At 41.2% G+C, this 27485-nt stretch overlaps 1 protein-coding gene across 1 annotated transcript; it reads left to right on the top strand.

The window, feature by feature from the left end:
• The first annotated feature begins 20172 nt into the window (after nucleotides 1-20172).
• On the top strand, nucleotides 20173-26186 carry STOX1 (storkhead box 1). Its single transcript, XM_075154192.1, has 3 exons — nucleotides 20173-20581; nucleotides 22523-24836; nucleotides 25952-26186. Exons 1-3 carry the CDS (start codon nucleotides 20371-20373, stop codon nucleotides 25989-25991), a joined length of 2565 nt encoding a protein of 854 aa, XP_075010293.1. The 5' UTR covers nucleotides 20173-20370; the 3' UTR covers nucleotides 25992-26186.
• Nucleotides 26187-27485: the final 1299 nt, after the last annotated feature.

Raw genomic sequence — 27485 nt, 5'->3', positions numbered from 1 at the left:
GAACAGTGTTTTTCCATTTCATGTCCACACTTCCCACCTTATGGACTTTCCACTTCTAAGTCTTTCATTATGTATCAGTTGCTAGCAAAAGGCTGGTAAAAGTGAGCCTAAGCCAGGTCTTACTTTGATGCCTCAATGTCCAATTTGTTTGTAGTTGTAAAATCATCATAGATGCTCTGTGGAAAGTAGTAAATCTCAGACTGCCTTGTCCTGTAGAGAAAGCACTGCTACAGCAGGCCAGTAAATGGAATCTGATCTCAGTTCATAGACTATTTCCCTCACCTTTTGTATTTTGTCTAGTATGGGGGAATTAATGAGTTAAACCCTTAAAAAGTGATATTCAGACTAGTGGATGTCTGTGAATAAGGCTAGGAAGAAGGTTCCATGAGATACATCTGCATGCAAAATAGTCTAGAATAAAGTAGACTCTCTTGAGGCGCCTCTGCTTTCGCTCCGGTAATGAAAAGGCAGAAGTATGTAGTTTCAGCGCTACATAGCAACAGTGGCAAAAAAAACAATAGTGAATTTTTGCCAAAGTTTTCTAAAGTGTTGAGGGTTGCTTACGGGATAATGGAGCTGCTTCCAGCACCGCTGCGTGTTCTGCTATGATGAAGACACGTAATGTTTTCTTGACTTACCCAGTGCTTGATGCTTGTGCCAGTAGCGCCTGGGCACTGCTGCAAAATCACTTCCCAGTTGTTGCTTGGTTTATCCGGTGTCCTCTGGCTTAGCCTGGGGCGCCCTGAAGTGTAAATGGAGAAGTTGGAATTCTCTGTCTGGTGCCTGTGGATTTCCACAGATCCAGCATTTACAATTGAGTTGTTTCAGAAGCTAACATTATGAAGCCTAGTCCTCTAACATAACATTTTTTCAATGTTCAACTGCTTTGAGAGAGATGAATGGCTTTCAGTCCATCTTTCTGCTGAGTAATGTACTATGTGATATCTGTTTGGTCTTATGTAACACAGTTAACTTTCACTGATAATTTTATCAGGAATGTGCACAAAACGTGTTTTTTCTCTTGCTTCTCTGTAATCTTTGTGTACCCAGATCAGGTTCTTACCTTGAATGCATTTGTTCAGTGCAGTTTATATTTAAAAATATAAAGTATAAAATAATTCATTTTGAGTGACTGAGTCTTATGGCCAGCAATAGATTGCAAAATGTGTAGGTAGAACAGTCCATACACTTATGCTAATATTTTCCAGAAAGCAGAAATGGTTCAAGCAGGAATTCAACTGGGACTTACATATTGCCATGTAGGGCAACAATAAAAATGGCATAAATAATGAATACCTCTACTTAGCTATCAAAACTGCCAGTGTTTTGCCTCCAGACTTTTATGTTTCTGCATACTGGATCTCATTAGATGTATTGCACGCACGTAGTTACAGTAAAAAAACTCTAATAACAAACTGCATTACTTTCAAGCAAAAATAATTTTCCTTTTTTATTCATCCACTATATAATCCATGGCATTATGATACAGAGTATAAATTTAGAGTTTCAGAACATGCCAAATACTGCCTGAAGTCCTATGTTTTGTGTGGTTAGGAACATTGCTTTTGAATTTCTAGATATCTCATACCTGAATTTGTATTGAAAATGTGACACTGCAGTTGTATGCTGCTTTTGATTTCTTGTATCCTCCTGTTTTTTAAATTGTTGTTCTCTTTAACAAGTGGATTCTAACTTGTTTGAGGATTCAAGTCAAGTACCCTACAGTACATGTAAGAACCATTATATTTCCAGGTGTGATTCAGTAATCCTGCAAGCTGTTGTACCTAGCGCAATATTAGTTCTTTTTACTCTTCTCTCTAAAATGATAGCAGAATAGTGGTGCTGAGTAGATTTGTTTGTTGCACACTGCAATTGGATTGTTTTGATGCAGGGTTATGAGGTTAAACTAGTACTAGAGTTTTTCTTTAGTTCCTGCAGTTCTTCACTACACTCAGATCATTTACAGAGCATGTTAAGCCACAGGTGGATGTTGAAATGCTTTGTTGATTGAAATTGTTCAGTAATGTCCTTCTATTTGGAACTAATAGTCTTCCCTTCTGTATCTCCACTAGGCTGAGGAAGGAGCTTGCGTAGCTGGCTTTTATTCTTGATAGTAATTTGGTCTGCAGTGTCAAGGCATGTTCATGTGAACTTCCCATAGGCAAGCAATCTCCCAGTGTGGTGAGGTCTGACCATTTCATTTCTTTGTGGGAGGCAAGTGGTATGGTCCATGTGATCCCTCTAAAAGTCCCTTCTCTCATATGCTCTGGCATCTTCCACCTTAGCAGATACTGGAGTGATCTTTTGGAACAAATAGGTAATGATAGTCCTGTGAGAGGGCTCTGAATATTTGCAGAAAGTACTTGAGCTGGATTTCAGCCAAGATGACAGATTCCCAAAGCCACATGTTTTGATGGGAAATTGATTCCTAGATTATTTTCCCTCAGTCTAGTGAGGGGCACAAGTGAAAGGATCCTGTTGACTGAATCATTGTTCACATCTCATCACGAACAAACGGCTGGGTAGAGGGGAAGAGTGGAGAGGAGGAACTGCAGAGAATCCCAGCCTGAACTCTCCCCACTCTGCTTTTCAGCAAATATTTTTAGAGTACTAATTTGCTTTATTATTTGCTTGCAACCTTTTTAGTGGTATACAGAAGGATTTGTTTGAGTGTGAGGGGTGGTTTTTTTCCCTGTATTGTTTAATTCTTTTTGGTCTTCCTGACACAGGGTCATCTGATTACATTCCTGTTTTGTCATGCAAGGGGCAGAAACAGCTGGAGAACGGCAACCTTCATTTTTGGTCCCTTTTTAGCAGGGCTGGATGGTAGCCAGCAGATCTGCATATAAAAAAGCAGAAATTGCTGCCATATGTCATAACATAGAAACGGATAGTTGGGAGATAAAAGTACCTTGCAATGCTGGTCTCAAAAAATACTGTTGTCTCTCAGACCAGTCTGATTTATTGAAAAACAGTCCATTGCATGTGTGCAGAGGAAAAGCTAAAGGCGAAGTAAGCCGTTTTCGCTGTAAGTATAATGTACACACGGGTTGGGAAGATGGGTTCTTGCATTTTCAGCTTGGCTCTAATAAGAAATGAGAGAGTTTTGGAAGTTCTCTTAAACATTTGGAAAGACTCCTGTCTCTTTCATAAGAGTTAGTCTAGGTCTCCCATGAGAGACTTTCCTTCTCAGCTTGTCTCCTGATGCCTTGTTTTATCAAAGTACTATTCAAGCAAATTAATTACTTCTATTAAGTACATTACATTAATTGTAACTATTAGAACATTCATGTTACAATTTGTAAAGTCTTGGGGAGGGGGTTTCCAAATGCAACTTGAGAGTATTCTTAAAACGTTCGTTTACAGAGAAAAGCTTATACTTGCCAAGTATCTTTTCTCATATAAGGAAGTCATGTATAATGTGACTAAACAGATGAAAATAAGGATTAGCTGCTTACCAATATTGAACCTGATTTTCTGCCTTAGTGTCTTTCCTGAAATCAAGCTAATGACCTCTTTTTTTGGGGGTGGGGGTATCTTTTCATTATACTGTGGAGAGGAAAAATAGATGACCTTTAGTACTGGGACACACAAGGATGGCAGCCCATCTATAAATCCTCTGATTATCCATGGGATCCAGTAATATGCTTGCAAGGAATGTGCAGTCAGCATTTTCAGCATTGTGGTTTGGGCATGTAATGATGGACAGCACAAAAGGGGACTTGTAGGGGTAATACAATGTACAATAATTGTGATCCATGGACAAAAGCAGAAGTTGTATAGCGTGACCTTTGGGTAGCAGGGACTCAGAATAGGTAGGATTGATAAGAGATGGCTGTGCAGATATTCTGAGCAGTGAATTCATTCCAACACCTACTTCACACTTTAAAGAAAAGGAAGATGAATCCACTTTAGGTCGTCTTTTCAATGAAGACAGTTTGAAAAAAGATTATTCAAATGCAATTTGCAATTTAAGAACCTATGCAAATTCCCAAAAGAACATACTGAATTGGACACACAATCGCTCTGTGAACACCAGGTTCAAAGTGAGCAGCGCGCTTATCTTGTCTGACAAGGATTTGCCACAGTAAATGAGAAGATGCAGTCTGTAGCTTTGCACAAGAGGAAGAAACTGCACGAATAACATGTAAAAACTGTGCAGAGCAGTGCTGAAGCGTGGCCTGTGCGCCTTTGCACCCTTGCCTCCCCTGCCTCCTCTACCAGGGCCTCACTTCATGAAAGTGTAATCTGAGACAGTTTGCCCTGATCCTTGGGGAAGAGAACACGGGGGTGGGGTGGGGAGGGAGTCATTTGTCTCTCTGAAATTTTAGTGCAAAATAGAGGCAGGTTTCTCCAGCCCAGAGTGGGATTTTCTGGAGGGAGAGTGCCCCATCCTGGAGCAGTAGGGACGGGAGGGGAGAGCTGGGGCAGGGCTGACCACAGTGGCTGCAGGGCACAGCCGGTGCTGGAGCCCTCCAGTGTCACTGAATGTATTTGCTCTCATCTGGACTATTTCTTATCTCCTTCGCTGCCTTCCTGTGTGATCCCGATGGTGAGATCCTCTCTGTTTTGCAGAGCTGCTGATTGATTCAAGCAGGGTAGCCAGAGCTGCCATCAGAGGCTTTATCAGCTGGAAGTACCAAACCACTCTCCTACAGCAGGTAACTTTCTGCCTGTGGCATTTTGTGATTAGCAGTATCAGTGTACATCCTGGCAGGCAAAAATCCTGCAGCCGGGCTGGCAGAAAAGCAAGGAGCGAGCAGAGCATCACCACCACAGCTTTCTCCAGAGGCACAGCCTCCTCGTCGGTAAGGACACTGGGACAAACTGGGTTTCAGCTGCTGTAGTCTGGTTTGAAGTCAAGTCAGTGGTGACACTGTGAGTCATTGCAATGTAGACACAGGCACTCAATATTTAGGGAAAATGTGATAGGAAGCAGACGTGCTGGTTGGTTTCGGTGTTTTTTTGCGGGTAATGTTGTTTCCTGGAGGAGGTGACTGGATATAATGTGTCCAGAGACTGATACGCAATGAACTGGAAGGTGCATTCGTAACCAGTGGAAGACTAAATTAGTTTAATTTGTCACGAACGTTTTTAGACAAAGGATGATGCACAGAAAGACACGCTGGGGCTGGATGTTATGGATTGACTCAGCACAAAGATTTCTCTGAGAAAGAACTACAGAACATGCTGCCACTGGAGAAGGTAAAGGTGGAGGGCACACAGCACCATGGGTGGGGTGATGGCTGCCCAGGAGGGAAGGCACTTCGCTACCTAATGCAGATACGATGCTCTGAAGTCAGCAGCTGCTTTTAGTCTTAATTCCTCTGGAAATGTTGACCAAAAAAAAACCCGAAACAACCACCTACAAAGGGATCTGTTAAATCTTTTCTAAAATTGCATAAAAGTGAAGTTGATGGAAGACCTAAGAAGAAATCAGGCTCAGACACATTCAGGTTGCTATCTTAAATATGAAATTATTCACATTAGAAATTTAGAAGATGAGAATTTTGCAGAAGATGACATATTGCAGCACTGTCTTGTTTCCCCCCTTCATTTAAATTGCATTTATTAACTTTCATGGGATACACAGAGAACATGCTATCAGATCTGGCAGTAGTAACAACAACGACAAAACAACCTCGAGGGAAATTTATGAGTATTTTTAACTAGATCGTACTGGTGGGTATTTAGCCATCATTTCTGTTTGCTACCTGCAATTAGTTCATATTCAATTAATTGTGCCAGTGACCTCTGCAGTCTAATGAGGCCAGGCTGCAATCAAGGGCTTAGTCTACACTTAAAAGTTCAGCTGCTGGATTATCGAGTGCTCTTAATGCAAGGCTGCCACTAAAAGTCCTCTGAAATGTTTGTGGTTGCAGAATACACCAGCCAGCATGATAATTGTGGTTCACAAGCAGAGCAGATTAAATTTCTGCTCCTGGTACTGACTGCTGCCTCACAGCTCTTCAGTTTTCACTCGAGGCATTGGTTTTGGTCAGTAAATCCCTTTACTGTTTGCAATTCCTGGAGGGGGGCAGACTTCGGTATGCTGGGGTCATTGATCCTTGAGTCTGTTTTACCCTTGGTCCTGTGGGGCTTGTGTCGGTTGTCCTGTGGAGCATCCTGGAAGGCTGCTCTTTTCTGACCAACCTTTAGCGGGAGGAGACAATACCGTGGCACTTTGTAGTTCTTGCAATTTTCTGTGTGGTTTTGACATGGTTAATTAGGAATGCTCTCTGTTGAAGGTGATTATAGGAGATACCAAGTTCTAATTACCAAGCATAACGCAGGTAAGTGATAAGTGAGCATCGTAGTCCTTGCTTTGTGTCAGCTCAGATGTCTGCTGCAATGTTTTGATGTGAACCACTTGTGCCTTAACTTTCCCAAAACTAAAGGATCGAAGCATTAGCAGCCAAACCAGGAATGCTGCTAACAAAGACCAAGTAGAATATGCTGAAGTGAAGACTTACAGCTGTTCAACCCCTAGTGACTACTGGTACCTGAAGCGCAAACAAATCCCTTTTCAGTTGGATTTCCAAAGGTTAGTAGGGATTTTCATAGCTGTCATTATTTGAGAGGTTTATTGTTATTCTTCCCTGAGTGTAGCTCTGTAATCATAGAATCATAGAATTATAGAATCATACAGGTTGGAAAAGACCTCTAAGATCATCGCGTCCAACCGTCAACCCAACACACCATGCCCACTAATCCTCTCTGTCCAGGGATGAATTATGTTTTAAGTTAGAAGTACGTTTTACCTTAGGCAGGTAATAATAATAAGATCACAAATAATAATAATTAATTAGATCACAAATAAATAATTAGATCACAAAAGGCTTTTGTTGAAGCTAACTAGCAGTTCTTTGAGTAAAAGTGCAGTTTTGAATTCTTTCTTGAAGCAAGAAATTTGTCAATTTTTGGAAGACTTGCGGAATTCTTAATATTCTGTTTCAAGATTTTTAACACGAAAATTTCTGATGTCTAGCCTGTGTTGTCCTTGGCCAGCTCAACATCTTTATGCTTCTCTTAACACTGGCTTTAGCTTAAATCACATTGATTTTTTTTTTTTTCCCTGGTATTTACCCTTCTTTCCAAATAATTTGTAGAGAATAGCCACAGCCCCATTTTCTGACTAGAAAACTGATCTCTTCATGCAGTCTAATTTCTCGGGCACTCTGGTAACTTTACTAAACTCTGGTAGCATCTTCTCCAGCGTGAGTTCATCTTCCCTGATCACAAGTAGCCTGCTGACCTCTTAACTATTTATTAATCCAGGTGAAGTGTTATAAGGAAGAACAGTGTTTTACTTACTGGTGTCCATCTAAGAAGCAGTAATACCTCTAGGTACGTTGGGAATGGTTCTCTCTTACTATAGGTAAGTTTTATATCACTGGTGAATATTGGTATGTTATCCTGAGGATGATTTAGAGAGAGTCCTCAACTCCTTTGTTTTTTACCTCCTTGCTTCCCAGTAACCTCTTTTCTGATGCATAGGCATGGCTGGTTGAATCCAAATGTAAATTACTTTGGTAAATGAATTAGATAATTTCCCCTATCATCTTGTCTCTTGCTGCAGTAACACCCAAAGGGGTTTCTAACAAGTTAGAGTTCTCTCACAGTTTCTTTAACGAATGCCTTTGAAGAAGCTTCTCTTTGTGAATTTCACTTTTTCAGACAATTGATGTTGAAGCAACGTTTTCATAGGTTTACTTCCATTTCTGGAAGCTTAACTGAAACAAATTTGTAATTTGAGTGTCTTTATTTAGGTAATTTTCTGGTTAAAATTGATGTATTCTGTGCCTTCTCTTCCATCAGTCATCATAATGACCATTTTCTGCTTCCGAAGACTTTTCTTCCGTTCCTTATATATATTTTGCTCTAGAAAAGCAAGTGACAAGTTAGACAACTAAAATGCAAGGGACAAAGGTTTCTTGGGTTTTTTTTTTTAAAGGAATTGACAATATTTTAAAATGAAGCTATTGGTGTCACATTTGCTGTCTTTATTTCCCATAGGGAGAGGTTTGACTGCTTTTTTTAATCTACCTGCTCTCATGTTATTGTTTGCAATAATGTGGAATTCAAGCCACTTCAGTTTCTTATGCTTCGTGACTGAAGGCTGGGATGTTGGGAACCAAGCAATGTCCTAAGTGGTTCTTCGGAAACATTTCCTGCAGCACGTAGCAATAGCAGTGTCTGCAAACTCCAGCAGTGTTTAGTGAATTTTCACAGATATCTGGGGGCACCAAGTGTCAGTGATGGGAATCACTTGGCCTGCAGTATCTTTTTCCTTGGCCATGGTATGTGAAAAGTGTTGAGACTGAGTTTTCAGATTCATGAGAAAAATCAGCTAACCATTTTGAGTTTTTTCCTTTTTAACCCACAACCACTTGTTTGCTGGACAGTAAGTGAGAAGCAATGGGCATACAGCACTGCAGTGCTAATTTTGCCAAGTCACGTTTCAGTGAAGAATTATACTAGGGTCTTGTCATGCTCCAGTCCCTGTTGCACACTGGTTTTAAAGCCCTCGGCACTCAGAAGTCCTCCTTACTGCTGTATCTCGAGGAGCTTTCCTGGCTATTGCTTGTCATCAGAAGACACTGTGGTCCCACACATCTTTGTGTTACTCTTTATCCCAGCAGTTCAAATGAGGTTTGTTCTAGAGAAACATACTAGGGAGTTGGACATCCTGACTTTACGGAATAGACTACACCTTGACTGATGTTGGCCACCGGAAGATTAATCAAATAAAGGGAAAATCCAGTCCCAAAAGCTTATAAAGAATCATAAACTGTCCTGCAGTATTTATTCCCAGGTGAAATCCAAAATGTCTTTCTTTTCCCTTCTGATGGGGATCCCAGCTCTGTTTGCATGGTGCACCCAGGACTAGGTAGGAGCTGTTATATTCTCCTCCTTGGGGGATGGAAGGGAAGAAGAAGGGAAAATCAGGGCGATTAAAATCTCCCTCAGAGGGTGAAGTAGGGGCTAGTTTAAAAAAACTTTTCCTCTTGATCTGATAACTGAGCATGCTTTGTCGAAATGCTAACATCTCTCTGTCGGACCATCTCCTGTGCTTAGCTGAGTTGTTCAGTCAATTGTTCATCAAACGAGGGGCAAATTGCTCCCTCCCAACTTTCTTGTACAGCCACGGGGGATGCCTGCAGGGCAGGTGCTGGGAGAGGAGTTGGGGACTCTCAACTGAGATTAGACACAATTGGAAATACTCAATCTGAGGGCACTGACCTCCAGAGCCTTTGAAGAGAGAAACTGGGATGATAGTCCAGGAGAATGCACCTCAGTAACAGCTTGCTTGTTATCCTTGGTCATAACCAGCTCGTTTCTGTCATCCCAGCCTGCCTTCTCTCTTGACAGCAGCATTTTCCATGTGCCTGAACTGCCTGACTCCCTTTTTGTGGTTCCTATTGGGTAGAAGCGAACAATAGAAAATTGAAACATTTTTGCTTAGCCTTTAGAGGCTGAATTTGCTGCCGGTTCAGAATCTCTGTTGCAGGGCTACAAATTATGCACAAGGAAAGCTAAGAAAGCCCTGCACTTTCCAGTTAGGCTGAGGCTGGGATTGGCATGCAGACTGTGAGTGGTCACATAATCTGTTGATCACATCTTTTAATGAGAGGTCTGCTTGTTGGGTTCTGATGAGCTTTTAAGTCCCTACTGCAGTCTGCAAATTTGAAAATATCCTATTGAAGAGTGACATTGAAGGGACAGTACACTTTTCTGTGAAGTGTTAAGTTTTATCCGGTTTTGCTGGAGGCATTGACCGAACTGGAATGAGATGAGACAAGGAATTGTTTTGTGTTCTTGTTGTTTGTGCATTTCGTGAAGTAATCTGACAGGTCTAGCTCCTCGCTTCTCTTTCCCTTGTGTGAGTCTCTCCCAGAACTTAGGAAGAAAAGAAGCACTCAGAAAAGGAGCTAAAAAATGGGCAGAGACGGTCTCTGAAGCTCCTTGATTTTGGGGGGGGTTTAATGCTAATTTGATATTCAGACAGAATCCCTGTGAGGGCATGGAATTGAATCTCCTGAAAAAGGTTCAGCAACAGCTTGAGGAGTGAGGAGTAAAACTTCTATTGTATTTATGGGCTGTAATTACCTTCCAAAGTGGGGGAACTATGTTTGTTCCTGTGTGATGACTCCTAAGTGTAATTTACTCAGCGACCTCTGCAGGGGTGACACGCGGCTCTGCAGGCACTGGCCACCTTGCTGTGGAGGTCCTCACATGCTGAGCTTCTCTGCATGTTGTGCCAGCTTTCAGGAACAGTTTTGAAGTGCCACCTGTGGAACCGGTACACCTGGAGTCCATCTATAACTGTGTACTTGAGTATTCTCTACTTCGTAGCAATTCTCAACCTTGCTTAAAATGAGAGACAAATTCTTTTCCAAAATGGACCTGGCAAGCTTTTAGGACAGATTTATTTTCATTTGAATAATTTAAATTTGTTCACAGCAATTAATGTCAGTATGGGCATCATTCTGCAGTGTGTCTAATGAAGCTATAGATGAAATTATGGCCTTGTGAGTAGCTGATTCCTGTTTTGCCTACAAAAGGTCAGGACTCTGGAGTGGATGTTGTTTGTCAGGCACTCTGTAGTTACACACAGGAACACACAAGCTTAATGAGGATGGCAGCTCAGCAAGAGGCTGGGGATGCGCTTCATGGGATTCCTTTCTTTTGGAGTCCCTTTCTTCCAGTGTCTTTCATCCTGCCTCACAAACAGGGGTGTAGGTTTGCAAGTCAAAGGAGAATAATTTTGTACTTCAATGGTGCTGGCTTCCGTGAAGTGTAACTCCCAGTATGTGGTCACGCTTCGTATTGGACTGTTCAGGATTATTTAGAATTCTGTTCCTTTTTATTTTCTTCAGGCCTGAAAAGAGTGGATGACCTAAAACAGTGCTTTATTTTGCACTGCTGTGTATAGGCTGCCAGAACATGAAGAACAGTTTAACTGAGTTTTTAACTGTTTTATTCTCAAACGTTACTTTTAAAGTTATTTTCAGTAAGGTATCTGATTCGGAACCTACTAGCTTGCATATTCTGTTGTAATTGGGTTTTCCTGGTTATCACAGTTGTTCCAGTGGTGACTCTGTTGATGTATTTTCAGGAGGAAAAAAGGAAGAAAACATTTGTACTCCTTGAAGGACAACTTTTTATCTACCTTGCTATTATTTGCTTACTAATTTAATTATCCCCATGTAATGGCTATGTAAACCTTACATTATTTCATAAAGTTTAGCCCCTAATTTTAGCTGGCATTCAGCCCTTACCACTGATTTCAGATGAGGTGATACCCCTGCATGTTTCATGCATTTCCATATTAAAATCTCACTAAAGTATTAATCCTGTATTATAAAAGCCTTTTCTCAGTTTAATACATATGCACTAAACCCAAATGCTATATTTGAACTACTGATTGAACTCACAGCAGGAAGGTACAAGGTAATGTAATGTTCTTCAAAATCCTGATGCATTTACCAGATTTGCTCAGATTGAATTACCTGAAAGGTGTAATCTGCAAAAGCGTTTGTGCATGCAAATTTTTTCACTGTCTCAGCAAGTAGTCTCTAGTCATACTGTTTAACAAGTACCACTGAACAGGAGTGTATAATTTTTTTATAATAAGCTCCATTTGGTTTAATTTACTCTGAATTTTTCTAAAAAAAAACCTCTAACAAGATTAGTTGTGGAGAACTTGATATGCATTGTGTATTTCTCAGTGCTAAAGATTTTTAGCAGAAGAAGCTCTTGCTTCTGTCTTTTGAGTGAGAAAAGAAAATTCAAGACAACAGGCTGAGCCGTGCTATCCTCAGTCTTTTGAATTCTTGCACCTTGATTCCTGAACAGCAGATCTTAACTGCCTTAATGCTCTTTTAGGATGAGGGTAGTTTGAACAGTGCTAATTTTTCCTCTGTCTCAGTCAGAAAAGACAACAGTTTGTGTTAATATCATGTAGTTAATGAAATAAATTGCATTAATTAGTAGTGCTTCTGCTATGGTCATTGATACGGTTTCAAAATCACAGATTTCATTTCAAGGCTAGTTTTAGCTTTTCTATACTGCCATCTTGCTTTAGCACATGTCCACCCATCACTGTGGAGAGCACCAGCTCTAACAATGAGTCCGTACAGATGAAGTTCAGTTATGAAAAAAATGTTAAAAAACCATTAGCTATTTATTTGAAGGTTGAAAAGAAAACCAATAGTTTTAGCATACGGACGCTGTTTTGCATGGCCTCATTAACAGCATGATTTGAGTGTAACCCAAGAAAACTTCACAGCTAGTGGAGGTCAAAAGTGCCGTTACATTGGGTTACAGAAAGCAGGGTGGTCGAAGTGTGGGGTGAGAGTGGCTGTGGGAGGCACAGGTACTGGCATCCAACTAAGCCAGATGACTGGACTACCATTTTATTCCTGGGAGCCTATTCTATCTCCTACTCAAAGCAGGGTCAGCTATGGGGTCAGACCAGGGTGCTCAGGGCTTTGTCCAGTCACATCTTGGAAACTCCTCAGGATTGGAGACTACATAAGCTCTCTGGGCAACCTCCTCCACTGCTGCGCTGTCCTTAAAGGTAAAAAGGTTTTCCGTATAGCCAGTCTGAACGTCTCCTGTTCCAACTGATGCATGTTGTCTTTCATCCTCCCACCACGCACTGCTGGGCAGAGCCTGGCTCCATCTTCTCAAGGGGCTGCTGTCAGGTCCCCCCAAAGCTATTTCTTCTCTGGGTTCAACAAGACCCATTCCCTCAGCCTTGGCTCACAGGCAAGTGTTCCAGCCCTGACCATCTTGGTGTGGCCCTCTGCTGAATTGCCCCTATTTTATAGATGTCTTTTCTATATTGGGGGCCCAAAACTGACTTAGTATGCCAGACATGGCTTAACAAGCACCAAGTAGAGGCAGATAATAATTTTCTTTGATCTACTGGCTCTGCTCCTGTTAATACAGCCCAGGATGCTCTTGGCCTTTGTTGCTGTGTGAGTAATATGAGCCTCCTCAATACTGAGGAGCCTTGTTAAAAGGTTTGCTTTCATTCAATACCAAATAAAAATTGATTAGAAGTATCAGGAGAAAGAGGTGAATGGCTTTATTCAGATAACTTTGCTTCTTGTTTCATCTGTAGAGAGCTTCAGTGATCTTTTGGTTATACAGTCCATGAGCTAAAAATTTGCAGAATGTAGCATGACGTGCACAGAGAAGCTGAGGCAGCATGGTTTTCTTTAAACTGATAAAATTGCTGTGGTACTTGCATGACATTTTTCTTGCTGTCTGTTTTGGGTTTTTTTTAAACATCAGGTTAGAAAAATGTAGGTACCTGCATTTCTAAAACAACATACATCCAGAACCACTCTGCCAATTCCTTGCTATGTTTTATAAAAACACTCCTGTGAGAACTGAAGTAAAGAGATGCTAGTAGTGTGTATCATTAATGTGACTCTCAGAGTGCTACCAAACTGCTAACAAACAGAAAGCTCAATATGCAGAACCCAACAAACTGCCCTCATTGGTGAGAATACAGTGAAGCCCTTGGGAATAATTAATATATGATGTGAAACAATTTTTTTTCCCTAGTATGCTTTATCTTATATTGATGCACCAGCAGCAATCTGTGTTCCATTCACTGGCGGCACACAGCTTCTCCGTAAGCAGCCTGATTTGTACTGAAGCAGAAAGATTTCTTGGCAATGAAAAAACTGAAATTGCAACTGCTGTTTGTTTAGTAAACTCAGTCTGTTTTAAAAGCTGAAATACTGTTTATTTGAAAAATTGAAATAAACTGAACCTCTGGGAACTTTATTCTGCTTTTCAAAAAAAAAAAAAAAAAAAAGAGCGAGCTTTATTTTTTGTCTTGGAGCAATATTTTTTTTCCAGATACTGGATTTCTCTTTTGTGGCTATGGCCTGGGTTTCCAAGGTTGAAAACTCCAGTGAAATTATGAAGTATTTTGCTTGTTCCCAAGAAAATACTGCAGCAAAGCTAGCCTGTCATTCAGATCATTTGCTTAGGTACTTCATGGACTGCATCATTTACTTTTTCCTCTGAAATTTTTCTCCTACATTTTCAACATCCCGCAGGCACCTGCATTTCTCTGTAATTTCCATTGGAGGCTTCACCTCGGTCTGTGAGATCCAACAACCCAGTATCTTCACAGTAAGGGTTCTGCTAAACTGCCTTTTGAAAAGATGTTTACTGAGTCTTCTGTAATACAGTTGAGGTGCTCTGTTTGTCTTCTATCACTTCCTTTTGGCTGAAATTTAGATGATCTAAAACATGGAAAGGGTGTTTAATAGTGCCAAAGCCATGGAGAAAGGTTTAGAAAGTGTGAGCTAAAGTCCTCAAGTCCAAACTAGTGCCATTTAATCTGCAGTGTCCAAACTACTCGTCTGAGAACTCTTGTGGTGGTAAAGACACTGCTTTTCATTTCTAAACTGTTTTTTGGTTTGTTTTTTTTTTTCTTCTGTGGGCCATAAATTCCGGCCCAATGAAAGGGTGCAGAAACTTATTTTCTAGCATAGGGAACATCTTTAAAGTTGGATATCCATTTAGGGAGAGTGGAAGGAATAGTGGCTGTGCATATCCATCAACATCACAAGCTGGTCAGGCAGGTGTGAAGTTGCCCATATACCATTAAACCTTTGTTCTCAGCTGAATGAAAAAAACTCCCTGCAGTGGGGTATGTCCTGAAACAAGATCTGAGGCCTGCTTCGTTCCACCTCAGTGTGTGATGGTGGTTCCTGCCCTCACTGCAAGCCAGGGGCCTCGGTCTGAGGGAAGCTACAACTGCAACAAGCTCTCTGACAGCTTCCTCTGCAGTGGGTGGGATTTGGCCAAGTGTTGCCTGGGAGTGAGTTGGATATAATAGCTGTCATGTGTCCCCTGATTCATGGTTTGCTGGAAACCCTCTGCAGGGGGCTATGTTCTCTTTTGAATAGCTCTGTGGGTGCTGTTCCTCTGAAAGACTAGTGTGTGACTTTCCTTGGCTGGGGTAAATGTGAGCTGAAGCCAGGGAGTGTGCAAAGAAGTGAATTTTGGTCCATTCTGGGGAGGGGAGACATGACCATAAGTATATCTTACTCCCATGACTGTAGCTTCATATTGTATACTTTTTGTGACTGCCTTTTGTGTGACAGCACATTTCCAGGCAAAGGAGTCAGCCTGGGAATACTGCGACAGCTGGAGTTGACCTTTAGCTGAACAGGCACAGGAATGCACAACTGCATGATGATATTTTTATAGTAAGTCTTTCACTGTTTAGGTAAGTCCCTAACCAACACCCAGTAACGCTTTCTGCTTAGAACAAAGGTTTTGACATTAAAGAGCTATTTGGATGGTCTGAGATTTATTGCAGAAGAGAGGACAGCACTGGGAGCAAGGAAAAGGCAGAACTGTTTTAGTGGAGAAATACCAAGGTTGTGAAGGAGCTTTTTTGGACCAGGCCAAGTGGAAAAGATGTGCTTGTGTCAAATTCCTGTAGTGGTGGATGGCAGCACCTGCAGACAGTTAAAGGAGCCAGAGATGTTGCCAGTGACTTGTTTATTCCTGTTCTGTTTTTTGGCTCCATGGGCTAGTCATTGACAGTTTTGCAACTTACCTGGGACTGTTTCATTTTGTATTATTTTTATCTCCCTGCAATGAAGCTTTTGAATCAATCTGTCTTTTACGATCAAGCTTGACACTGAATGCTGAAATGGTTAAAGATGATCTTCCCTGCTATCAGCTATGCTGGTTATGTTCAATGCCATATGTGAATTGACTTAAAAGTCATTGGCGTGCTAAAGTATATGAAAAATAATTATCTTGAATTGCTCTTAATTCAGTTTCTCTGCCAGTTATGCAGTGAAGAACAGCAGGAGTGCCCCAAAGGCAGATGTGTTTATATGGTTTTGCTTATTGGCTATTTTGCCAGCTGTTGCGGGTGAAACAGATCTCCACTGGACAACTTGCCTGCTAGACTTCAAGCAAGCAGAAGTGCTGTTTTCTTTTAAACAGTCTATTTGAAGCTGCATGCTTGCTCACATGTTCGGTCAGTACCTTTGGAGCTTGAAACCTGCTCTCAAGATGTTCTTGGAGCATTTAAGTGGATATGTCAGTGGCCTCAGTAAGTGTTGAAGGGGTTGATCCCTCTGAAGATCGGAGATACACGTTTCAATGGCAAAAACTTTATCACTGTGCTTGGCTTAAGGAAAACCGTACCGCACTGAACATGTTGGTGTCTGCTGTGTAACTTGCTCCTGTCTGGAGGCTTGAACCGAGATTGCAGGAGAGCTCTTGCCTTTCTTCTTGAATCCTGCTTTGTTTTTGCCATACCTACCTGTGGGGTTTTTTTATTGCTGATGAAAGAAAAGATGGCTGTGGGTTGCCATTAGCCCTAAGATTAGAGTAAGGATTTCATGGCTCTTGGCTAGGAACCTCAGAAAACATTTATAGGTCATATTTTTAAAAGTTCATAACACTTGCAGCTGGGACTAGACTTTTGGGTGTTGTCAGGAAGGCAGAAAAAGTGGTTGGTTTTTGTTTGTGTTTTTTTTTTTTTCCCCAAGTTGCATGGCATCATCCTCTGTTTGTAAAAATCAGCAATTGAGTCCAAATGGAGGACATTGTTTGCTTAATTGTCCTGATTTGGGAGTGTCTGTTCTTGCAGGAATCAGTAGGTATGGAAATCTGACATTTTAATGTGTTTGTAGTTTCTTCTTTAGCATCAACTGATGAAGTGTCAGTGACCTTAGCTGACACTTAACCATTTTGTTTCTCTCTTTGAGAGTTGTACAAAATAATCAAACAACAGAAGGATATTGTCTGCTGTTCCTGAGAGCTTTTGTTTGTTTCAGTAACAGATTAAACATGTTACAAGATTTGACAGTTTTAACGCAACGGAACTATTTACTCTTTGCTTCAGTAAAGGATGTTTCTGAAAACAGAATCTAGTACACAATAATTACGCCAAAATAGAGTTTCCCTGTTGTATACTTAAAATTGAAAATGTTTTACTGATCTTAACTCTGTCTTTATAATCTATACAGAATTTTTATCCTTTAGTAAGGAAACATCTTGTAAAATCTTCACTAATGTTCAAAAAGTGTTTTGCTACAGTTCCCAACTTTCGATGATGTTCTTGTTCACTTTTTGTTCCTTAAAATTCTTCGTCTTTAATTATAAAATGTAATTTTTGCTATAAAATGTGACCACAATGCACTCTAGTCTATAGAAAAGCAGAAGCCTTGCAGTTCTAGCAGAACTGTACTTGCTTATAGCTTTCCTGGTGCACTTCTCCAAAAAGTGAAGTGCATCAAACATACAGAGCTCTCATGCATAGAGGCACAGTATCTGTGGGATCTTTTGTATGTTCAACTTAATAGGGCACACAAAGCAATTCCAAGGCAGATCTTTCCAGCTAGAAAACAGAAAAGTCAATCTTTTATTTCCACATGCTGTGTCTTCTCTGTCTCAACAGATGTAAGTGGAATCATATAAGGGAGTTTATTCTTGATCTGCATTTGTGTTTTTTTTTTTCTGGAATGAATTTATTCTTAACCCTTTATTGTTATATAAATTGTTTACCCTAACTTTTAAGAAGTAAATTGAGTGCTATTGTAATAAAATGCCTCTGTTCACTTCCCCAGAACTAGCCTGGTTTTCACTCAGATAAAACTTGTCTTGTATGTAACTTTTCTTAGAGCCAGAAGATGCAAAAATTCTGCAATTGTTAAACAACTCAGTGAAAAATGGTAAAGCTCACATTACAGAGATGGAACAAAAAATCACTTTGTGCTAGTCAAGAATACCCAGAGGCTTTTCTGTGTGCTGAGTTTTGTATCTGATGCCCGTATTACAGATGACTTCCCCACATTGTGACCGATACATGCTCCAAAAGGGTATTCTTGGGTTTCAGGTGTCCAGGTAATGAGCAGACTTTGAATAGACAGGTAAACCAAACTGAAGGATAATAATACATGAGTACTGGCAAGCTGCCTAGATTGGCGTTTGTAAACATGATTCTGTAAGAGCTGCGGAGCGTGAAACGGGAACTGTGCTGTATTTAAACGATCAAGAGGATTAGCCTGAGTTCCTTGACTGCTGACAGGTACCTTGAACATAGGCATAAGCAAGTCCTTCATAAAAACTATGAATAAACCAGGAAGATGATTCTCATCAGATGATGTATGTAGAGTAGGGAAGGGGGCAGGGGATTCTGCACTCTTTTTTGAGCTGTAAAGGGACAGATACTAAAGAGCTTTAATGAGCATGGCATTTTGGTGATTTCGCATCAGGTCTATGAGACATAGCTTGCACAAATTGTTAAGACTGCTCCCTGTGCAAATCTAAGGGATGCAGCTTTTATGTATTTCCATCAAACTTGGGAGAACATCTGAAGTGTAACTGCAGCAGTTATTTAGCTATGGAAAGTAAATCAACAAAGTTTTTAATAAGAAATTGATAGACACTTGTAGGGTGCTTACTGGGCCTTTTCCCACATTGCTTATCAATGTTGCCAATGATCTAATTTTTGCTTTCACTATTTCAGATTTTATTTCAAAGTCAGAAGGGAATGATATCTAATATTCATGTTGTTAACATGTGTGTACTCTGGCGCTATTGATCTGCAACAATAATTTTAAATAGACCTGCGTTTGAATGCAATTTTAGTGTGGTGGTTTTTTTACCCTTCAGTATCAAGCTGGCTTTTGCTTCATGCTTTTTTTAAAATATTATTCTGAAAGGACCTTCCTGGAATGGAAACATTGGATTTGAGGCTGCGAGACAGATGCAGACCATGATAGCAAGATAATAATAATAAAGATAATGAAAAAATTTTGGTGGTTTACTCCTTAGCAGTTCGGTGCTCCGCAGGAACAAATGGTAAAACTGGCAACAGCATGGTGTGCCTACAGCAGAGACTTGAGACAGCAAACTATTCACAAGAGTTATTACTGAATGTTGATGGTCTTTTCTCATACAAAAAGAAAGCTTCCAATGGTTTCTGCACCTGCAAGGAGTATCCTAGCAACATCACTGAGGAAACTATATGCCAGGACTTTTTTCTGAGTGCTTTTTGTTGAACATAGCAGCAGTTGTAAAACAAAGGTCAAAAGCAATTTAAGCTTGTGAAAGTGCTGTTGCTTAGTTCATTTACTCAGAGAAACGTTTGTGTTGTGGTTTTCTGCCTAAAGGATAAATAGCGGGTTACAGAGTCAGCCAACAGACTATCCAATTACAGTTTAGTTAAACGTGAATATCACTTAATCTAAAATGTCACTTCTTACTTGTGGGAAAATTACTGTTAGCATTTAACACTAGTTTTTGCCTTGTGAAGTAACCAGGAGTTCCTGCTGCCTTTTGCCTGCTCTGGCAGCTGAGGACACCCAGGCTTTCTGTGCAACACAGAACAGAGAAGCACAGAATACCACCCGGTAGCGGGAACAGACCATCGGTCTATTTAAAAAAAGAAGAAAGCTTTTTTTTTGTCTAAGAAGGTGTATGCGGTCATTGTCTTACTGTATGTGCAGACCTCAGGTGAGTCCCTGCTTCGTGCTTTGTCATCAGCTTTCAGGGAAAATACTTATTTCAGGTTTTCCTACATCATTCACTGGTACTGTGTCAGAAGTACTTGCTGGGCTTGCTCTTACTGGCCTTGCCATCTTGCGAAGGGGAGAGGGCAGTGTTTATCTTTGTGTTTTATGGATGGGGGAGTGGAGGCGAAGGGCTCTTTTCAGCCCCCTGGGCTGGGGCCGCAGAGTTACTGGGGGAACTGGCCATGCTCTCAGCCCCTCTGAGCTTCTGCTTTCGTCATGCAGAACAGGAGAGATGGTGATGTAGCCTAAAAAATGCATGCAGCTGTAACGAGTTTTTGCCCTCTGCCCAGTCTAGTAGATAATCTCTAGTTCTAGAGCTTGGTCTAAAAATGGAATTTTTACCATGTCTATTCAAATTTGTGTGCTAGACAAGGGACAAAGCCTGTTGCTGGTCTTTTTTTCCCTGCATTCGGACTCGGTGAAAAGATTTTGTACTTAGATTATAGGATGTTGACCTTTTTCATTAGCTACTTAGAGAAATACAGGTTCTGCACGGTTTCATAGGTAAACAGTCATCTAAACAGTCAGCAATCAGCAGACATAATTCTCTCTCTCAGCTGTTTATTAAGCTAAATGATGGTTTAAGCTGGAATTTAATACCAAACAAACTGCTTAAGGTAACCTTCTGTTTCCTTCATTACAAAGGCACTTGAAAAGTGCTACAGTCATTTCCCTTCTCTGAGAAATATTTCCGAGTAATTTGCCAAAGAAAATTAGCTGAGGATAAGGTGCTTGTTCTGAGGCAACACAAGAAATTTTCAGTGAAAATCTGTCACAGCTAATAGAAAAAATGAAACACTGTTCCATTAAAACAATCTTTTTTTTTTTTTCCTCCTTCTGGACTTCAGGTGATGTGACCCCCATTCTCATGAATCCTCTCTCGCAGTCACACTCCATTCCTCTGGCAGAAGGAATATGCCGAACTGTATCAGACATGAATGCAGATCATGTGATGGTCACGCAAGAAACTTTAATGGAGCAGTTAGTGAAAAATTATCCAGGTAATGTGTTCGTTTCTCCCTCCTTTTAAAAGTGACTGTATCATCAAGCTTAAGCTTCTGATATTGGACGAGTGATCACTGAATGTTTACAAGCAAAGCTGGCAATATGAAAGAATATAAATTAATAGGCAACTGGTAGAATACATGAATGTGCATACTATCCTCACCAATCTGTGACAATCACTAACATTGTTTTGAATGTAATCCTTTTTATAGATGTTAATAAATCTTCTTTGAGAAAGAGAGAACTGAGTGCAGTAGCATGTTGAGAGTATGCCCTTTCTAGAGGGTGGGAAAGCATAGATGAGGTATTTATGTGCCAGATATGGAACAGCGTAAAATAGACTGTGTGTCAGATCACAAAGATTTTGAGTCCTCCTTTAACAGACAGGAACATAGCTGACTTTGATGGCAAAGGGACTGGGTAGGAGTCTACATCTGGTGTTTGCTATCAAAAATACAACTGGCCTCAAATTCAGTTTCATTGGTAAATTCCAGCCCCTTCCTTCCTGGAAGCAAATTACTTACACTAAATGGGCTTTAATCCTTCTCTTCCGTATGGGGTAGCAGCCACTTCCCTTAAATGCTGCGTTTTCTTTTCAATCTGAAAAATGTTCAATTTCCCTTAGATCTGCAATACTGAAGTGTGTGTGTGCATGTGAGACTTTGTAAAGGCTCGTTATGGCCCTCTGCAGGAGGTTGCTTTGTTTGATACTGAGCTTCCTCTTTTGAGTCGTCTTAACCTTATAGCTCTGCAAACGTTACAGGTTGATCTGGTAGGCATTTTCACTAGTGGGAAAAATTTTAATGCAACCTCATAAACTGGCCCAGAACCCTGCCAGGAACGTGCTGTAGTCCATACGTGCACTGAGACAACCACAAGGTAGCATTTTTAGGTCAGCCAGAAGTAGCACTCTCAAAGCTTGTAGGGAGAGAGCGTATTTCTTGCCATGTTTTCACCTTGCTGGAAGTTTTCATTCCTGTGGGCAGCAGATCAGCAGAAGCCTTAGGAAGTAGATCAGATGTCACTAGACTAATGACTTGGGGGCTGTGACACCTGAGGGAAAACCGTAGCTGAGATCAGTCTCAGTGAGGTAAGCGATTGTCATCTGACAAAATTATACCAGAAGCTTCAGAGACAGTGATAAAAGCCACTGTTAAATAACCTGCCAAGAGGGAAATGCTTTGAAAAACACAGCTTGGTTTATACCTGGCAGAAGGTCTCTCTCATGAATATAATATCCTGACAGACACAAAGAGAACATCCTTGCTTGTTCGAAGGAGAACATCCTAAGCTCCATCACAGCAGTGCTGCAGTGACAACCAGAAAGGCAGCTGGCCTTTACCTTCTTCCTCAGGGGTGACCTTGCCTCATCAGTGAGGAATGGCCTTGGCAGAGTTAAAAAGGGTTTTACTGATCTGTAACACACCGGCAGGATTGCACCTCCCAGAGCCCTCGGCTGGATGATGTTTCTGTGCTGCCCTCACCTGGCTGGCCCAGAAGGGCTCTCCCTGACTCAGGGCTGCAGCCTGTGCTGGCCCCAAGATTTGGGGCAGCCCTCGCTGCCCTGCATGTGTGGACCCCGCTACAGAGTGGGGCTGTCCCTGTTCTGCAGGGAGCCCAGGGCTGTGTGTGGGGACAGTTGGGTGCGACAACAGTTGTTGGCTCTGGAAGCTCAGCAGAATGGTGATGTATTAAAAAAAAATCCTGCCTTTTGCCTGGTGATACTGGACACTTTCATGTTGAAATTGAGTATGCCCTACTCAAACTTTAGTTGCCGGGTCAGTTTCAAACTTCTTTTGGAATCCTGTGAACTAAACACATTGGGTATTTCGTGTTCAGTGGCTTCCAGATCTGTTGTAAGCCAGTCATTTTTTGGCCAGCTGCCATTTTATTTGAAATCTTATTTCTGATTTGAAATATCTGTATCTTTGTTGTAGGCATTGCGGTTCCCTCCCACAATATCTTATATAATATCCTTGGCACTCTAATTAAAGAAAGGAAAATCTATCATACGGGAGAAGGATACTTCATTGTGACTCCCAACACATACTTTATCACAAATGATGCCACAGAAGACAATAGAAGCATCCCATTGGAGGACAGTTGTTGCTGTTCATCGCCTTCCATCACTTACCTGGTAAACATTGAGCACTGTGCAGACCTAGTGAAAGAAAACATTCCTACAGTATCCCGTGACAGATCCTGCCATTATTTCCCTGACCAGAATATGCTCTGTGAACAAAGACATCAGCACCATGAACCTAATAGAGGAGGTAAGAAAGGCTGCAGTGAATTGAAGCCTTCAATTCAAACTCAAGGGATCTCCACATCTGCTGAAAACCATTCCTGGGACACCATCAAATCCCTGACATCTGTGAAAGAGAAACTGAAAAGCAAAAGGTTTGGCCTTGGCCTTTTCTGGAGAAGTGCTTCTAAAAAAGAAAAACGTAAGAAGGAGTACTCCACTTTTTCAGCCCAGTTTCCTCCCAAGGAATGGCCAGTCAGGGATGAAGATGACTTAGATAATATTCCACGTGATATTGAACATGAAATCATCAAGCGTATTAACCCTACTCTTACAGTTGATAATTTGATTAAACACACAATATTAATGCAGAAGTTTGAGGAGCAGAAAAAATATCTCAGTAAGGGTACCTCGGCTGAAGTGTCAATAGTCAGACAAAACCGTCTTTCAAAGGATTGTATTCGAAAGACACAAAGTAAAACAGCAAAACACACCAGGAAAACCAAATCGAAGAAAGAAAAGCAGATTAGCAGAAGCAACAGGAAATCTCACATACATGAGCTACCGTCCCAAAATGAGAAACTGGAAGAGAACCCTTCACTGTCTGTCAGAAACCAACAGCCATCTGACATAGCAGTGGAATCCCATGTCATATATAAAAAACAAATTAAGAACCCCTTTCAGGGTCTGTCATGGAGACACAACTTTTATGCGAAAGGGTACAAAGGTACTATTAACAGTCAGCTGAAGTCCAGGACTCGAAAGCAAGAAAGGGCTTTACAAAGGCCACAGTCCTTGGACTCCTCAAAAACCTTTGACTATGAAACTGAACAGGTGGCTACTGAAATGCAGGCTGACAAAGCTAAGCAAAACAAACTACTCCATGCTAATAGGTCTTCCCTCCAACCAAAGAAAGACAGTTTAAGTGAAAACTTTAGTTATCCGCACGGCAGTACTTTGCAAATGGATAATAAAAATAACTACTTTCTGGACAGCAATATTTCTGAAGAAAACATCTACAGAAGAACAGTAAAAAACAATCTTGGGGATATTAAAAAGTCTCCTCACTCCTACGCTGAAGATAATGGTGCGTGCAAAGAAAATGCAAAATTTTCATTGCATCTGACAGATGAGTATTGCAGGTGCAAAGCTGACACTGTATGTGAGTTACTAGATCAAACAGCAAATGAATTTCAAAATGTTCATCTTTCAAATTATACAGCCAATGTTAACCTGGTAAAAAAAAATGGTGTGAAATACAGACAAAAGACTGATAAAAAGAGTGAATTTGTATTTAAATATGACTGTGCCAGCCATCCCGGATCAACGAAGCTGGAAAGTGAAGGATTTACTGGTAACTGCCATCTTCTGTACCAAAAAGCATGTGACGATGACACCTGTAACTCGTTACATCTGGATGACAATTTTGAAGGCAATGAACCATGTCACCTGCCTCCTGGCCATGCTTTTTCAGATACAAGAGACTGGCGTAAAGCTGTGCAAAAGCTGGGGACAGCTATGTCCCTAAAAAACTGTAAGGTTAATACTTATCCCGCCCAATACAACACAACTGTAAATAAACGTGACTCTGGAGAGCATGGATATAATGAAAGTGCTAGCTTTGCAGAATCAATAGATGGCTCAAAAGAGCATCCAAAAACAGATTTCACAGAAGAAAGTTGTTTGTGCAGTCAGGTTCTTCTGATAGATCACAGAAAGGAAGACGAAACTGGCCTTATTGAATGTGCGAAGGCTTCAGCTGTAGCAGATTTCTGCCACACTAATGAGGCTGACTCAGATGCTGACACTTTACAGAACTTCACCTATGAGACGGGCGAAGTAGTGGCATGCTGTGCTTTGGGCTCGCAGACCAAAGAAAAGAGAAACCCTCTGGGAAAAAAAGATCTGTTTTTTAAGAATGCATGTACTGTGATATCAGGACAGAAACACTCGGAAGGGACAGAAAACCACAGCATTACAGGAGACAGTGGAATTGACTCCCCAAGGTAAGAAAACACATGTAACTATGTTAGATGTTTTATCTTCAAATTAACAATCAGATTTAGGCAGAAATGTTGCTGTAAATCAACAACCGCTCCCCAAGAGCAAAATTCTTATTATCTTTACGAACTTCAGTGTTATGTCCTGGAAATACTCAAACTGTATAGTTCTACTACGTCTTTTTACGTGAACATTCCCCCTCAATCAGCTATACAAATGCTGCTGTTTATATTTTGCATTTGTTTTCAGGAGGCAAGAACATAGTATGAGCTCTGCCTTGCAGATGGAGATGGCCAAGTGCAGAAATGTTACGAAACATGGCGATTGATAAAATCCGTGTTTAACACTGTGATTGATAAACTCCTGTTAGGAGGCAGGTTCAGCTCTCATTGATCTTGCCATATGACATTATGGATATTGTCATACTTTCCCCAGTTGTAGACGAAGAATAAAGTGCTTTATAGAGGTGTTCAATCAAAATTTAAAGTACAAAATACCATCTGACTTGCTCATAACAGACAGGAGAATGTGTACATCACCTGAGCTAGAAGCTTCTGCTTCCTTTCATAGGGTACATTTTGCCTGTAACTAAACTTGAAAAATCCCTTAATGGAAAACAAATTGGTATGAAACAATTTTTTACACAGTTGCATGTGGACAAGACCTACAAAACCGTTAACTAAATTGGCAAGAACGTAAGTTAAAAAGCTGTGAAGGAAAAATCATATCCTTTTTTTTAATAGCATCACATATTCTTAACATCTTAAACAACTGGTATGTAAGTGTAATTAAACCACTTGAGTTCTCATTAGATATGTACTGTCACCTTGAGAAGCTAGTATAGAAGGAACAAATCACTTACTGCAGTTTTTAAGGAAATTCCGCTGATTTTTTTCTTCCCCCCCTTAAGCAGCTTTTGGCTGTGCACTCTTTCAAGCACAGCTCTAGTGTATTGCTTGGACATGAACACTTGAAATCTGTTAGATGCTCTTTAGCAAAATATATTTCAAAGGGTCATTTTGATTGTTTGTATTGATGCCATCTGTGGTACCAGAAGCTAAGCCAACTCAGTTCATTTTTAGAATGTGAAGTCTGACATCTAATAATTCTTTTATTTTAGATGGACTGAAAAGAAGATGAAGCTTCCTGCCAAATTCTAAAAGCATAAATACTAATGCAAAGAGGAGGACAAAGTGGACAATTGCAACAATATTCTTTGCTTCAGCTAACTCTGGTCATGAATATTTGATTATTTTTTAAATGAGCTTTGTAAACTTTCCTTTGTAACAATGTAACCATACTGTAAATGTGATCAGTCACATCTGTGAGGCTGTCTCTAAATCAAAGCTTTTAGTTAAAACTTTTGACCATAGTATTTGGAGAGCTAATGTGTATTTCTGTTGCTCTCATCTTTCATTAGTTCTTGCGTCCCTGTGATAATAAAAATAAGATATACTTCATTCAGATCACACCATTAACTTGGAAAGGGTATGTGTTGCTCTAATAGGAACTGTATCAGTTGGACAGGACTGTTTTACACTGTAATTCTTGAAAGTGTTTCCTACTTGTGTCACAGAAATAACAGCACGCTCCATCTCCCCTATCAGAAAACAAAGCAAACGAACGAGATGGCACGCACCTTGTTACTACAAAAATTCCTTGAGTCCCGAGGTTCTCTGTGTCCTGAAGAAACCTCAGCTGTCCTCCTGAATCTACTTGGTGCGTTTATATCTGGCAAGCAGGATTTAGTCTTTGCAAATGAAAATACGTTGGTGCAGGAGACAAGAGGTAAAGTCAGTGGCATTGCTTTCAGAGAAACCCTGCTGCGGGCCGGCACGCTGCTGCTCAGCTCCTGACCACCCCTTTCCTTCTCTTAAGGAATCAACATCCTGGCAGCTGTCAGGATCACTTTACAGCTTTTAGTTCAGAAGACTAAATTTGACATCTTAATCCTGATTTCTTCCTCTAGCTAAAAGCAGACTGTGCTGGTTTTGTATGCTAATCACCAAAGGTTTGTGGTCCTTTTAAATCTTAACAAAGGCACTTGGTCATACTGTTATTGACTACATTAGGCCCTTTCGCTACCGAAAACTTGTCTCCAGTAGTTATGGAGACAGAAGGCTGAAGTTGTAGTTATCAGTTTCTAAAGCTACTGGAGATTTCTTTTAGGGAAGGTGTCTCTGGCTGTGAAGAATCGGAAGAAACGGCGTTTGTGCTGGCTGGGCCTGAGTAGAGCCCTGCAGCGCTCTCTCCCGTCCGCCTCGGTCCACGGCCGGTTTCAGTCACGCCGCTACCGGGATTTCCCCCTCAGACTTCTCCAGAAGCTCTCTGCCCGCTGCCACTGCCTGCCAGTAGCAGCTTTTCCGCTTCCTTAAAAAACTCCTCCCAGGGGCTTACAGGCGCAACAGGGGTACGGCATAACGCAAGCCTGATGGAAAGCCGGTGGATGGGGCGCAAGTCGCGGCTTCCCCGCCGGTCCCCTCCGCGCCTGTCATGGCGGACGCCTCACGGCGAAGGCGCGGGGCTCGCCACGAGCTCCGCGGCCCGGCGGGCGCGGGGCACACTGGGTCTTGGAGTCCGGGGGGGGGGTAGCCCCGAGGCATGCTGGGCCTTGTAGTCTGTCGGCGGAGGCGGCAGGCTATTGGCTGCCGGGC

Source organism: Calonectris borealis, chromosome 7, assembly GCF_964195595.1.
Source record: "Calonectris borealis chromosome 7, bCalBor7.hap1.2, whole genome shotgun sequence".
NCBI lineage: Eukaryota > Metazoa > Chordata > Aves > Procellariiformes > Procellariidae > Calonectris > Calonectris borealis.
Note: the sequence above shows the minus strand (reverse complement) of the source record. Positions and strands in the feature narration are given on the sequence as shown.